Source organism: Neodiprion pinetum, chromosome 4, assembly GCF_021155775.2.
Source record: "Neodiprion pinetum isolate iyNeoPine1 chromosome 4, iyNeoPine1.2, whole genome shotgun sequence".
Classification (NCBI taxonomy): domain Eukaryota; kingdom Metazoa; phylum Arthropoda; class Insecta; order Hymenoptera; family Diprionidae; genus Neodiprion; species Neodiprion pinetum.
This window is the reverse complement of record NC_060235.2, coordinates 10396942-10413783: the sequence shown is the minus strand read 5'-3', so window position 1 is coordinate 10413783 and position 16842 is coordinate 10396942. Positions and strand designations below refer to the sequence as shown.

Here is a 16842-nt window from a genome sequence, read left to right as displayed (position 1 = left end):
AGATCAAAGTTCCTCAGATCGACCGTTTCAAAGATATAAGCGATGAAAAATAACACTAATCAAAAATTGCAAATATTTTCCAATAAAACTACAAAAAAATATCATATGCCATATTTATGACATTCTTTATGTAAAATTACTTTAATTCTGTTAACCCGAGGCTGTAAACTTTTTTTTTTTTTTGCTAATTAATTTAATACTTAACTCACAAAAAGCAAAAATACATAAATATAAAGGTTAATAATATCACAATTGCAATAAAAGTAATTTTATAAAACTGTAATATTTTCAAGTTAAAAAATTTTTATAACAAGCTGTTAATATTGTTTTTTGTTATAAAGAATTAATTGTTCAGTAAAGTTTCTTAGTATTTACTAAAAAAAAAAAAAATTTTGTTATAAAATAGACCCAAAAATCATTTATGTGATATTTTTAACCTTTATATTTATGTATTTGTGCTTTTTATGAATCAAGCATTGAATTAATTAGCAAAAATAAAAGTTCACAGTCTCAAGTTAACAGAATTAAAGTAATTTGACATAAAAAATAATATAAAAATGGCATATGATATTTTTTTGTAGTTTTATTGGAAAATATTTGAAATTTTTGATTAGTGTTATTTTTGATCGCTGATATCTTTGAAACGGTTGATCTGAGGAACTTTGATCTTCAGACGTTTTTTGTAGAGAGTGCAATTTCCTACAAATCTCTTTTTCAGATTGTTATTACGATGAACCGTTCCAAAGTAATAAAAATTCAAAAATAAAAAAAAAAATTTTCCCTGTTATTTAAATGGAAAATAAAGAAATGGATAGAGGCAAACCTTACTGTTGATATTAAGAGCTCATATTGGCGTCAAAATTTTTATTTTTAGGTATACTATCAATTTTCGGACACCATAAGAAAAAAAAATTCGTCTTTTTTTGAAACACCCTAGTACACATTATAGCCATCGCGCGTTCTCCGTACCCCATTTTGAGGCTGAATTTTTGAAATGAAAAAAATTTCTAGATTTCTCGAATTTTTAAGGGCAGCAAAATGTCGCAGCATTTTTATACCGAATTTTTACTCGATAAGAGGAATGCCCATAAAGCAGGCCACCTGATGCGTGCTGAATGAGAATCACCTAGGTATTTTATTGACATTACTATTGGTGAAAAACTAGGCAGCAAAATAATGCGGCAGCATTTTACTGTCCGTAAAAATCCAGACTCAATCGAACAATTTCAGATATTTCAGCACTCGCGTCGCCAGTAGCTGAAATCAAAACTGCTATATAAGCATCGAAATTATGGCCGCAGAAACCCACGTCTACATGTATATAGATTCTCCGCCCTTATAGGGGTTAAGGGATGCATCAGTGAAACTTTATAATTTTTTTTATTTACGTGAAATTTCAACACCTAATAAAGCTTCAGAAAACAAGTGGTTTTCAACCGGTTTCATTTAATCACGCTCCACACGTGGCCAATTATTATTCATGTAATACTAGTATGGTTTACATGTTCTTTTTTACCTGCGTTTCGTATGTAAAGTAATCGTTTCTACGACTGTACAAAAAAAAGAGCACTTTTACTACCTTGTACTTGACAGTGCTCCGTTTCTCAGAAGCGGGATTTTTAAAAAAGCTTCTTGCAATGCAATTATTGTAAATGCTTTTTGATAATTCTACGATTACTGGAGAACGTAGGAAACAAAGTTAGCTGTGGAAATTGCGACTCGACAAGCTACTGATTTATTATGCTACTTATTCGCAATGGACCATTAATTTTCATTCACAAAAATTTATCTGGAAATTGACGATTCCGATTTATTGGCACAAGTACCTAGGTGTTATTTTGTCAGATCGCAATTTTTACTCTCTTTGCTCCTCCGATAATCCTGGAATTTTTGAAAAATGTTATAAGAATTATACCGAAGGGAACCTTTTGAAAAACACCACTTCTTAACACTATTCCAAATTATGTCTGGACACATATCGAATATAATTGTCTAAAATCGGATGAAAACCAGTTGTTTTATGAAACTTCATTGTGAGTTCAAATTTCAACCAAATCGAAAAATTATAAAGTTTCAGTGATTTGTCTCCTTAATGCACAATATACTAAAAATTGACAACCAGCCGAGGGTGGTTTGATCTTTATTTTCACCCGAAATTACAACATGTAAGATAGCGCTGTGTGATATTCGCGTGCAATATAAAATTTTAAAAGAACAGATAATCTATAAAGACTTTTAACGATATGGTAGTCGTAAAGTATGACGAAGCTGAAGTTAGTAACGTTAACAGGAGTCAAGTTTTCGAAATTTTTAAGTATGTTTTGTTTACCGTGGTTTACTATATTTCAGACTAAATGTGCAAAGTAACGGTTTTCCCTAAACATGCATCGGTACTGTGACGTTACTAACTTCAACCTCATAAAGTACGCCAGTATGGTCGCGTTTTCCGGCCGTGAAGTTGAACTTTATGGACACGTGTCCAATTGAACACAAGTTTAACTTTATGGCCGGAAAACGAGACCATATTAGCGTACCTTAGGGCTACTAGATCGAAAAATAATGTTCGCACTACGGCCCTACAACCTTTCAGCCTTGGGTGGATCTCGCGATCCTAGAACCGGCTTTGCCGGTCCGCGCTCGGCTGTAAGGTTAACCCTTACGGCCTTCGTACGAAAACTATTATTTCGAATATTGATGACTTTTAGACGCCCCTTGTATGGAGGTGCCCTGGTGTGTTCGCTCTATCGCACTATGCTACGATGCTGATTGAGACCATGATCATCATAAAAGTCCATTCTCGAAATATTGTCAGACAAAAAAAATTATCGGGTCCGCGCGCGTTGAAATGCGCCACCACGTCAGAAAATAGCAAACCCAATAAACAAAATGTAAAGGCATTGGTAACAAGTTTCTCGCGCCAAGACAATTTTTTTTTTTTTTTCTTTCTACTGATCCGAATTTATTTCCTGCTCATTCGCACACTTTCTTTCTTCTATGTGCACCGACTATGATTTTTGCTATAGTCATGATAGGAATACCCGATGTTTCAACCCAATTGCGGAGGTTAGTACAAAAAGAGTATAAGTGACGAATTTGCAAAATTCAAGCTAAGCATGGTTTCGTGTACTTAAAACTACCAACTGTCAGAGAAATAATCGTTTGCGTGAGTTGAAGTTTGACTGCGTCATTTATGTGCGCATCGTGTAGCTAGTGACTGAAAAGTTCAAATCGCTTGGTAGAAAAACGGTACAAGTGCACTCAGGAGCGTCTTTACTCATGAACTTGTAATTCTCGATATTATGTTCTTAATAAGTTGTAACACTGGAATGGCAAGAAATATTCGTGCAAAAATTGTATAAGTGCAAGGAATTGTGAGTATCTATAGTTTACTTATTCTAATAAACAGAATTTTGGGTATAAAATAGTATACTATTCTCTTCTAGACATTCCAATATATAATAGCGCTCCCACCCTTGCGGGGCATTTTGAAAGCGTTGATAACTTTGATCGTCAACATCTCAAATTTAGCAAACATGCAGTTATATCCTTTTTGCACTAACCCCCTCGATTATTAATCACAACGAAATCCTCACTATCGACAGTCCACTACCCATTACCAACTCGTTACCAATTAGAATTTTATCCCATGCTGTCATTTTTACATTTTCGAATGTTTTTGTATCGCGACCTACATTTTACTTATATTCTTCAGTCGAAGATTCTCGAATTGCAAGTTTTGAGCAAATTGTATTAGTTTTGTAACTTATGATCACTACATGAGATACACCGACTTGATTAAATATTTTTTACTTTACATTTAGAACTAGGGACTCGGAGAACCCCTGGAAGACAAGTTTGGAAGTAAATTAGACCAGTGTTTCAATTTTTCTTCACTATACTAGAACCGCCATTTTGAGTTTGGTAATTTTAGTTACCATTCAAAACTAGAACATGAACTAACTTTAAATATTGAGTCTACATTCGACTAACGTTTGTAATTTGGGTCCAGTATTCTCGATTGCCAAAGGCAGATTCGAACTTAGTAATCTAGAAATCATTCGAATTTCAACTTTAAATTCAAAATATCCAGTGACTCAAAATACTTCTAGGTATAGAGTAACGTGGAAATAGCTTTTTAGAAATGTTTTTATCGTAGATGAATTCTATTCTTGCTTAATTTGATGTGTCATGTTTCATATATGAAACCCTACACTTTGAATGGTAAGAAATAAATTTACATAATCGGGGTATGTGTCTGATGTGTGTAAATTCTTCCTGGGGAGATGAGAATTGTCGTTTGATAAATCTGTAATTATCATGAGGTTAAAGTTCGTAACTTTAATTTACGATGCATTTTTAAATAACAATCGTTACTTCGTTTCTTCAGGATTGTTTGAAAATCACTAATCTATATTTAAAGCAAACCGCACTCATATTTTAGACTAAATTCTTTCAAACTAGGTCTGAAATTGCAAATCAGTAATTCTTGTCTGACTGCTTTGTTACGTTAACGTTACTAACTTCAATCTAGTTGAATACCATAAAATTATTTGTTGAGACAATCAAATGCGTTCTTTGTGAATCGAAAAATAATCTTCGCTATCGAAATTATTCATTATGATTTGTGACGAGATTCAAACCATTCATAACTATGTATAATCTTGTTATAGGTGAAAATACTTGTGCCAAATAGTACTGCTGGTATGATAATAGGAAAGGCAGGGAACTATATAAAGCAAATAAAAGAGGAATCAGGCTCGTATGTGCAAATAAGTCAAAAAGCAAAGGACTTATCGCTACAGGAACGATGTATAACTGTTATCGGAGAGAAAGAGAACAATCGAAATGCATTAATTATGATCCTGGCTAAAGTAGCCGACGATCCACAGAGCGGAACTTGTCTCAATGTCAGTTACGCAGACGTTAGCGGTCCTGTTGCCAACTATAATCCAACAGGTAGTCCGTACGCCCAGGCGCCTGCAGGGACGCCGACTTACACATCTACACCTGGTCTGAACACAGGTAAATTTTAATTGTTATAAAATTTTTCTCAAGGGTCGTGCAATAAAAAATATAAAGCTCCTTAAATGATAACGATAACAATAATATTTTAAGCATACAGATTCTCAAAAAGTGGTACAATATGCAACTTCAAGGTGGTAACATTAATGCAATGAAACATTGAACAAAAAATCGACATCTTGCAACTTTAGAATGATTTTAGAGTTGAATTTTGCAACCCATGAGTATGTTCTGTTACTATAGGTTAACAAATTTCAGCCTATCCTAAAGTTTCTAAGTAACTATATTTTCTTGAAATTATATTGTTACTGTAACGTTACGAACTGCTTCCCTGTTACAATATTTAGCATCAACACTCGCAATTTTCAAGCAGTACAATTTGATTGATCTGTCGGGTTGTGATATCAATGATTAGAAAATAATATTCATGAAGCTAACATAATAGAATTAGAAAAAGAAACAAATTAAAAATACCCACGCACGATAGCTCGTGTAAACTAAATAATTGACCTTTGTTTGGGGATGAAAATTGTGTTTGTTTCAAGACATTTATTACCCACTTGAAAAATTTCTGTTGAACAAGTCGTTACCTTTTCATTTTGTGTTTTATATGCATAATTTTTATTATGATTAGTAAATTCCATAAATAGTTGAAAGAAACAAACATTCAAAAGTATACATAAAAAAATGGTAATACGATTTTATTACAGTTCCTTTTTTTTCTTCATGACACTCTTAATATTATACTGAAACTTTTTGGCTCGCGATCTCGCTATTCAATGAATTATACAACGGTCAGCTATGACATAGTTTTACATTGTTTTTATACATAATTGTGTGTTATCACTGGCATTATTCAAACAATCTAGTTCAACGAATAACTTAATTATACCTGATTTACTGTGTCAATTAAGGAGGTTGTACAGTGAATCAATACTTGATTGATAATTTTATTTCAAGACCGTCGTATGTCAAGTATTTACTAATACATTCGCAAACTGCCATGTTTTCCTTCAAAATGAAATAAAAAATAAAAAATTACAAATATGAGCTTCAATATCGATTATTCATTTCAAACGGCTTCAAAACGATGAAAAATTTAGTGGACTAGATCGATTTCACTCTACGATGGGTTATTTTATTCAGAAGGTTATTTTCTGCAATCCTCCTATGGCCCAAGTTTTTTTATTACATCTATATCGTTAAATATTCAATTTGTCAAGATTGCATTGACATTGATTTTGGTTAACAAATATAAATTCGGAAATGACTATTAAGATGAAAGAAAATTTGGTTTGGTTAATTTGTGCAAAAGAGTTTTCTAACTGAAATAAGCCGTCGTGGAGTGAAATTGAATTGATTTCACTAAAGTTTTTATCATTTCTAAGCAACTTTAAATAAAACATCGATGTCGAAGCTCTTGTTCATAATATCAGTCCCTATTTTCCACATTATTGGGGCAAAGATTTAACTTACAATTGTAGTAATTCCATAAATACTTCAAAGTTTCGAAATTATTGAACCGAATAATTTTTTTAGCACTCAATTTAAGTATTATTTCTGATCTTTTTAAGACGATTTTGTGATCCACCGTGGCCATGTGTGTTGTCATGGTAAACTGTTGTCCATGTTTCTGTTTACTTGTGGTTAGGAAAACCTCAATTTGAGTCTGTGCGTTTGCAAGCTTATTGTATATCACTTGAGCCTTAGAATCAAACATAGTGCTGTACTGCAGTTTTATTACTACTTTTATAAAAAGTTAACTTTTGAAGAATTCAGAGAAACTACGAATGGTAGAGATTTTTTTCTCATAACTATGTTACTCACAAAAATAGTATGAACCATGCATCAAGTTTTGTTTGAGTCAATTTTTTTAATTTTTTTTTTTGTACCAGTTTTCCTAAATCTACATTTTACCCATAAATAAGTATCCAAACTCACAAATAGCTTTTTTAAATAATCGTGTAATCGGACTCACAGATTTAAATGCCACTGTTTCTGACCTCGGTATCTGACAGAAATTCTTTACTGTTTCAATTGAGTCAGTATTTCAGTGCAAAAATATCTTCAACTTTTTGTCATATATTTAAAAAAGTTATGGCTGTTCAACTTTTAGGAAGCTAAGTTTTTTCGTACTTGAATTGCCTTGTGTCACTGATTCTTTATATTTTCAGCAATGTTTCATTTATACCTTGACGTAACTGAGAATCAGCTTTTGATTTTTATACTATGCTTTCATAGAGTACCTGTATTTCGTTTTAAACAACATTAGTTTTGGGAAACTTGTTATTCATTGGGAGTCGGTTGAAAATGGTTTGTAATGACATCACATTACAGCATAATGACAATAACGAAGGAACTAAATGACATTATGATTAACTAATTGATAGTATTTTCAATTTGTGAAAGTGAAATGCCCAGAAAATATCTTTGTTAACAATACTACTGAGATTTCTTAGACAGAGAAAACACATGACGTCACATTGGGAAATGTTTGAAAATTTTCCGAATCCTCTAAAAACTCATTCGGTTTTTATTTTCCTGTAAAAAATTAGCACCTTTGATGAAGTTGATAGCAAAATTCTTTAAAAATAGGTATTTGTCGGCGAGTCATAATAGTAAGAAATCGATATTTAAATTTTACAACCTCTTGAGAAGTTCATTTACAAAACATTAAAGGTTGAATTTCCTTGTCGCACCGTTGGAGAAGCATTTCCTCCAATGAGGTGAAACCACTTCTACCACATATGTGGTATTTCAAATATGTCAAAATTTCAAATTTAATTATTAAAGTTTCGTCGATAAAGTATACAAAAATAATTTCATGTGGCGTAGTGCTTGGGAGAATTTTTTTACTAGTATTAAAGTAATGAATCAACTATTGATTTCGTTCTGTTCAATGAAAAATATGTTAAAAATTAAATTTGTCTTCCCAATCTAACAAAATATATGAGAAAATGTCTATCTTAGGGGTTGAATCACAAGTTGGTGATTTGACAAAAATTAAATTTTCTTTGTAATCATACAGTGAATAAGGCGAAATAAATAATCACATTTATGTCATATTTCTAAAATATAAATTCCATCTTCATTTTTCTTTCAACTTTTTCCTCTTTTAAGAAGGGAAGTTGCTATTTTTCGTAGTCATTATATCACTCACGACCAAAATATGGCAAGTAAAAAGTGCAAAATTCACTGAGTTAAGGCAGCACTCTGATTTCACTAAAGCGGTAATAAAATAATAGGGGAAGAAGAATTTTGTTAGTTAATAAATTCAGTGAACACCTGTGTTTGAAAAAGTCATGTTAGCCACACAGAAAGAAAAAAAATTGTTAGCAATTTTTCAATAATTTTAGAAATGATCAGAAGAAAGGCATCAGGAGAAAATATTTGATGTAATTTATTACAATCATTGGTTATACTGTTGTATGGATTCACCACGAATTACTCAAGGATTACCTTGAGGTTCAGAAAATTTACGATGGTTAATTTACGATTAGTCTCTGCTGTAAGATGTGTACAGTCCGGTAGGGAGCAACCTTTGAATATTAGTTTTACAAGGGTTATTTTTATTTTCACCAAACAAAGCCCCTTCATATGGTCTGTTGGTAGGTAAAATGTGGAGGGTTGAAAACCGAGAAATTGCAAACAAACCTGTCTTATCAAAATTCCAAAGACTGAATAAGTTTAAAGTCATCGATATTGATAATAAAACGAAAACTACTGTGGTTTCGATATTGTTATTCCGTTTGTAAATTGTATTTAATTTTTAACTGACAATGCCGTTCAGCCATGTACAGAGTTCCAAATTATCACACAGCCTATCTGTTGCAGTGAGTCTCCTGAACGGTGCTGGTCTGAGTCTGAATTTGAACTTAGGCGCAGCTATGACAGCTGGTACAGCTCCAGTCACAGCACAAATACTTGAGCACATAAAACTTACCCTGCGAAGTACAGGGTTCTCGGAACCAGCTGCCACTGAGATTCTGACTGCTATTGCTACCCTGGCAAAATACAATATTCTTGGAATGGGTATTGGTATGCCGTCGAGTGTGAGTTATTTGGGAACTCCTATGGACAGTACATCGACCACTAATGGCTCTAATAATAACGGAGGAGTATTTGGTCCAATTGGAACTGTCCCAGCCCTAGGATCTTCATCCCCTACACCTCGTAATGCAATTGACAGATACGAGCCATTTGATCCATTCAGGCAAAACAATACAGCACCAAACGCGATCCACCTAAACAACAATTCTTTTGGCTTAGGGACGAACCAGTTGTCACTTGTAAGTAAGAGTCCTACTCAGGTAGACGCAAGCAACAAGGAGACCAAGAAAGTAGATATAGAAATTGCAGAGGTTATAGTTGGAGCCATTTTGGGGCCCGGCGGTCGTGCTCTCATCGAGATTCAGCACCTGAGCGGGGCCAACATTCAAATATCAAAGAAGGGAATGTTCGCACCTGGAACAAGGAATCGTATAGTTACCATCACAGGTTTTCCAAACGCAATTGGCACCGCTCAGTACCTCATTGAGCAGCGAATCAGCGAAGAAGAAGCAAAACGAGCTCGCCATAATGCAATTGCTGGAATGATTCATTGATTATATTTTATTCACTTTCCTCGTGCATAATCATTATCAAACTCTGTTCTCTTCATAATTTAAAACAAAACTAGGGCAGCTCATCTTTCCCTAATTTGATATTATCTTATTTAGCCACTTACCACCCGTTGTCACCTGTCCTCACTTTCACATCACCATACACACGCACGTATCACCTCGCCTCTTCTCGTTTATTGACTAAATAATCACGGTTCGTTGACATTTGTCTTATATTTAAGATTCTTACATTATAAATGTTATATAATATAATATATAATATAATATAATATAATATAACTACTACGATTGTTCTGTGATACACCACATTACGGGGCTTTGTCACACATGATACACTTACACTACATCACAGCCATATACGTATAAAATTAAAGTTGGTAGTGTTGTTAGAATACTTGGAAAAGGCACACCACTGTCATTGACAACCACCCTATTCGACATTAATGTTGTTAAAAATCCCCTTCGTGAATTATCCATTGATTGCAGAATTATTACATGAGCAAACCAAAACTTAGGCTGCATATTAGTTGCTCATATGTAAATTATCTCACTTTCTACATCTTGGATTCTATTCAACTTTTAACAGGTTCAGTAATGTTTATCTATGTGACCATGAAAAATTGTTATAACAATTTTCGAACAAACTTCTCATCGAATAGGAGGAAGCAGCGAATTCTTATCCTTTACAAAATTATTCTGACCAAAAAAATAATAAACTATTTGTTCTATAGGGGTACTATCGATGAAATTTTTCTGCTTTATTTACGTGTAAATAGAAAGTAAACTTAAATAATTGTAAAATCAAGTAGACGACTTTGTGTGATAATTTCTTAAGAAATGACTAGCAACTTATGTTTTGGTATGATCATTTTTCGTTCTGACAATGAGGTATATTAATTGTTAATCGACTCACAATCAGCTGCTCTCTCAAGTTCTGTCCTATACGTACATTCACAGTTTGGTTCAAGAACGGTTGTAAAAGAAGCTGATAAGTATTGGACAGATTACTTGACCGCTGAATCATCTGTGGCAAAAATAACCATTTTAGAACGGCCGGATATCCTATAATACAAATGCTTTGAAACATTGGTAAAAGTAAAAGATTTTTTTTACGATGTTTCAAAAAATCTTTTGGCATCAATTTAATTTCATTGTAAGCATGAAATGCAAATAGTATGTTGCATTACATTTCAAACGATAAATCAAATTGCTTTTATATATTTAAAAAATATTCTACTCTGTATCAATTTTGGTTTACCTACTTCCTCTACTCTTGAATCTTGCAACTAAATCGAATCTATATCTTGAACTTTCATATTAACGCGAGAGTCAATCTTCATTAGCATTGAATGCTTCTTTCTTGAAAGCGTTTTGTTCCAAGCATGAGCAGAATAATAAATTACCAACTTGCCTAATTTTATATAGATGTGATATAATTTCTATAACGGAGCTGAAAGAATAAATATTACTGGACAGGTAAAAAATATTAAATGAGTCAGGATCCATTTTTTTTTTTTTCCTAGCATCAATGTTACGAAAGGGTGACATTAATTAGGTGGCAAAAGAACATTTTGTAAATTAAGACAAAGTAATAAACTAAAAAATGCTGTCTTAGTGCCGCCGCTTCAACCATTTACATTTCTGCTACAGATACATAAAATAAGTACAATTGTTAGCTGAAAGCGCTAGCTCACTGCACTTTAATTATGGTAATTACCTGTATATTTATACATATTGCATAAAGTAATTAATAATAGCATATATATGCTTATATATATTAAGCTGTTTCAGAAAAAATAATTTATTTTCCAAAGTAGCACCCCCTAAAAAGTTTGCTTTGGATAAAAAGAAGAATCCGGAAAAAGATGAGTGTTCTATGTTAAATCGTCTTCATTTGATTTTTCACATTTTTCTTACGTGTATTTTTAATTCCTGAGAAAATATGTTGTAGCACTTTAATCATTATTTCTTTCCTGACATTTATATTCAAACTAAACATCACGATCCATAATGTAACAATATATCGAATGGGAATCTTATTTTCCTAAATTAGAAGTTCATGATAAATTATCACTATTTTATGAAATTGAATTAATAATAAAAAAAATTGTCAAATCGAGACTTAATATTACATGTGTGGGTCTCCTTAACGACATAAATTTATATTTTGATTGATGTAAGAAACTTTTTTTTCCACTATTCTTGATAAATTTAAAAAAATTCAAGAAAGTGGAATATCAAATAAGGACAATCTTCCACGTAACGTAGAACGCTCCTCTTTTCCGAAAATCTTTCTTTTAACTAAACAATATTTTCAGTGAGTGCTACGTTGGAAAATCCCATATTTATTTTCGGAAGCACCCTAATATACATATATTATACATATATGTAACAAAAAACGAGAGAAAGAGATCGCGAGTGAGAGAAAAATAATATTATAAACATGGATATATATGTATAAATAAATGTGTACTAACATGTATATATTTATACATACGTATCATATATATATGTCAAGAGGTTGATTTAGATTATTACGAAAAGAGAATTCATATATAAAATCTAAATAAAATTTAAATAGATACTTAGATACATGTATATATACGCATGCACGTATGCGCGTATAAAGAAAAAGAGAGAAATATGTGTTTACATGTATACATATACACGCATATTATATGTAATATATATATATATGAGATATAATATATACCGAAGCTATGAAAATGATATTATAAATATTGTAGGAAAAATATTTTGCGTTCGTGAAAAAATGAAAAAAACTTATAATTTTGGCCATAAATTATGGTACATTTAATTATCGATGGTTAAATTTCTACTATGTATTTTCCAGTACACAGTTACAAAGAAAGAATTAAAAATGATTAGGTTTTAGTTAGGTTGATTATGAAACAAAATATAGCATTATACTTATAAATCTAAATTATGGCAGGTGAGCGCATTGTTAATTGCATTTGCATATGCCCGCCGAACCGACCGAAGCATAATAATAATTTTCCATGCAGTAATTGTTCACAAATAACCTATCATCAGAATCTGTCATAAAAATCATTACCCTAGATTTATACTAGCTACTTACTACACTTAGCGGCATTGTCATGCATCACCATAATCCCTTGACTAGCAGTAGAGCTGTTGTTGAGTGCCTGGCTGCTGGCAAACATATTGATTCTGTCATTCATGTAACATCATATTTTATACACAATCTGCTTGTGATAAAGTTATGAAATAATTCACTTTATTCAATCAGTCTCACCCATGGAGATGTAAATATGACATTCGTTTCGAGATAAAACTATAAGCTGAAATGACAATTGTTTGAAATTATTGGACGCAAATGATGGTTGAAGAACAAAATACGTGTGTTAGCAGTCTGCAACCTCCAGTAGCGCTGTGTTATTCTCTTGTTTAAATCTTTGTTTTGTACAGTTGAAGATGATATAATTCACTAACGAAATGAGCATATTTTGTACGTGTATGGAATGTGCTATAAATATATTCATTTGAAAAATATATAATCATATATACAGCTAAGGTAAACAATTACACACAGGTTATAGATGTAGTTGCATAGAATTATAGTCTCTTTAATCTCGTATTGAATGATCATCGCAGGTTCGACGAGTTAGTCAATAAATAAATAAAAAATGAAATATCTATTAAATGGGTAAATAAATAACAAATGATATATCTATTAAATGGTTAAATAAATAACTATCATTCTCTGGCACGTGACGATATAGTGTAGCAATCAAGGAACCATAGAAATTGCATTACGTCGATTCGCTGGAAGTTCAACATAAGTAGAATCGTGTTAACGATTACTAAAAATAACATTTTGCCACTATACGTGGTATATGTGTTAAATTAATTGGCTGTGTGTACTAAACCACATCATGATTCACATTTGATCATTCATCATTCGACACATATGCTGTATGACCATGTATGAGTGGTATAAGGTTATGAATTCCGGTCAATTTTCTCGTTCTCTTGAGAGCCATCAACTGCTCTACATATTTATGTAGTAGTAGTAGTAGTTTCTCAACTACTTAATCAGGCGATACCATATGGAACATGGCAAAAAAAGTGATCAATGTTGGCTTCGCATAATTCAAGTAACGTAAATATTTCTGGATTTCAGAACATTGAAACTGGAGTTTGGTATCTAATGTCAAAAGTGCACAGTTATATCGGGACCTTTCCTCTAAGTACACTGATAAAAAGAATATCTACACTACACCTAGGTGCAATTGCAGATATTTTTTCATTGGCTATAAATATTCTCAGGGCCACTTAGCTTTCATGCCTTAAAAATGACATCTACATTATCTATTTGGTTTAGGTGCGGCCTTCAGGGTCACTGTTAAAATCAAGACAACATTAGGAAATTTACAAGTAGTTATCATTTTCAATACCAAACTGTTTTTGTTGGACCATCACATTGGCCATCAATGTTTCCTGCTTCAAATTTATTTCACATATTGTGTCACGCTATGAAACTCGTCTCTGTGCCTGAACCGAACTGATGAATCTACCATCCTATCACTACAATTTCTGTTGTTTCAAACATGCGAAGCCAACACTATTCTCTAAAAAATTACGTGACTTGAAATTATTTCCCCCTTGAGTGTGATAATGTCTTGCATGTTTCAATCATTGCCACTGAATTCAGCAGCTGTGGAAAATTATGAGACGGACTTTTCGTATTCACCTAGTTATGGTTAAAATCGGTTCCTCGTTCACAGCCTCCTTCGCAAGAAATACACAATTGACCACACTGTTTGAACATATACTTCATATATGCATGGACATATTTTTATGACTTAACCATCCCGCTATTGTAGCTGTTTTTTGCGTTCATTACACTTTTACGTCGGATTGTTTTCCTAATTGGAGCTCGTATTTCCAACATAATACCTTTGCCATTAGCTACAGATAACAAGTCGAATAATGAAAAGCAAATTGGAAAATGAACTTTTGAATAGTCAAATTGTTATTTGCTGCCTTATTATGACTGTGGTGTGAGCAGCAATTTAATACCAAATCTGCAGTTGCATTAGAGGGTGGAAAATTTATCGAACGTAATCTGTGTTAAATATCATTTAAAACAAAGTTGAACGATTTTTTAATTCCTTATTCAGAAAATCTGCCTTAAATCTGAGGTTTGACATTCTGACATACACGTGCAAAGTCCCATAGGATCAAAAAAAGAGAGAAGGAAAACAAATAGAAAAAGAAATTACAAAAATTATAATATGTATATTATTATATATAGAAGAGATCACAGAGGACTATATTATTATATTGAATTCCATTGATTGACAATAGAACAGATGAAATTGTTATATGTGGTAATGAAAAGGATAAGCCCGTTGAAAATCAACGTAAAGTTAAGTATAAATTGCACTCATGCAAACTCGTAAAAATACTTTATTAGACGCAAGAGTCGTTGTTACATTGTTGTACGTTACCCAGGCGCGTATATTTATAAAATATATATATTATTAATTAAAATGTAAGAGTACATCAATCGCATCCTAACTATAAGAAAATAGTAAAATGCAAACCATTAGAACATTATTGTATTGATGAATTCATTATGAAATCAATCATATTAATGGTACATACGTTTGGAATGTTTGGAAGGGTTTAACAAAAATGTACGTAATGTTATTAATTCTTCGGAAGTGGGAGATAGGTTTAGATTGTTAATGTGGTATAGTGTATCAGGCAAACGGAAGCGTATGTAAAGAATAAATTAAAAATTAGAAAAGAAATTATAATAACAGAAAACATTGGTCGAGATTGTTATTATTACGGTAGAAATAGCGAATAGCAGCTCGGGGACAAAGAAAAATATTGAGTACCTTGTTGAGTATAAGTAGTCTATCGCTCAGTCACACATACCAATCGCTCACACAGAAAGGAAAACACAAACACATATTTAATAATAATATTCGCACATTTTTACACACTTAGGCAGGTTTAATGAAATATCCAACTGTCGTCTTAATGTTATACTATGTCTCTGTTTATATTTCCATTGCGCACTGTTGAACGAAACTTTTCCAAATAATTTTTGTGGCATTGTTAAGTGTTATTTCTGGTTTAAAATCACCATTATTTAGCACTCTATTATCAAACATAGAAATTGCAATACCAATTAACTGGCTGCACAGGTGAAGCCAGGGAAATATTCGTCACAGATACAGTACTATTAAATATTGTACCTTACATTCCTTTTGGCTATAATGTAATTTAAGAAACCGATCTTGTGCATGTTCTCGTACCAATTTTTTGAGTTACGAACGATGCTTCGTGTCATATGTTTGTTCTACCACCTCCACATTAGAATATAATACACATATTCTCACGACAAAAGTATTCATGAAAATTTTGAAGAATGATGTGGGCTATCATTTCTGCTACATTATTGCATATATACATACATATGAAGTTTGGTTTCTACTTTTCCATATAGGAGAGCTATATTTGATTTTTCATTTAAATGTCACATTTACAATCAGTTTGAATTGCATAACATATGTATATATATGTAGTGAGCTTGGGAAAGGTTGGAAAAAATTTGACATCGCTATTGGTCGTACCTTGTCAAAAGATATTTTATAGTAAAGAATGAGAGGTCGAACTATAAATTACAACCCAACAGTTGTGGCAGCTTTTTTGGAACTTCGTTTTTGTTAAGTTTTGTTTCATTTCACCACATTTTGATATGAATCATGCAGTGCATTGTAAAGTTATAACGACACTTTCTAGTAACACCCATTAATCAAACGCATAAATTCTCACTTTCAAACAAAAAAAAAAACAGGATATGTGTGTCAGTGGTATCATGTATATTTAAAATCTCAAATTAGCCAAGATTTTTTACATTTACCAGCCGTAATCGTGGAATGACGTTCTGTACATTCGAGATATTTTCTAAATCTGTTAAATATGCGTTGCTGGCTAATTCTCTTCTACATACATTGCTTCCTTATAAATATCTATCTTAATACATATAGTATTGACATACCTATATCCAATTTACAATTTCATATGTCTGGATGCAGCTACTTCCTGAGACGTTTAAACACAACATTTTTTCTGATGCTTGCTATAATTTAAACTTTCAACAATTTATTATATTTAATGCTATTTGAACAAGAAAAAC

The 16842-nt window shown here is 32.3% G+C and overlaps 1 protein-coding gene across 6 annotated transcripts in view; it reads left to right on the top strand.

Moving 5' to 3' along the window:
* pasilla (RNA-binding protein Nova-1-like protein passilla) overlaps nt 1-16842 on the top strand; it is a 53739-nt gene that overhangs the window by 25130 nt on the left and 11767 nt on the right. For 3 of the 6 annotated variants that reach the window (XM_046622817.2, XM_046622818.2, XM_046622819.2), the window contains exons 4-5: nt 4671-5022; nt 8857-16565. In XM_046622817.2, coding sequence (XP_046478773.1) covers nt 4671-5022; nt 8857-9626 — 1122 coding nt within the window. In that variant the 3' untranslated portion in view covers nt 9627-16565. Of the gene's footprint in view, nt 1-4670; nt 5023-8856; nt 16566-16842 lie in introns of those variants that run through there. The other 3 variants (XM_046622820.2, XM_046622821.2, XM_046622823.2) reach the window with 3 other exon arrangements.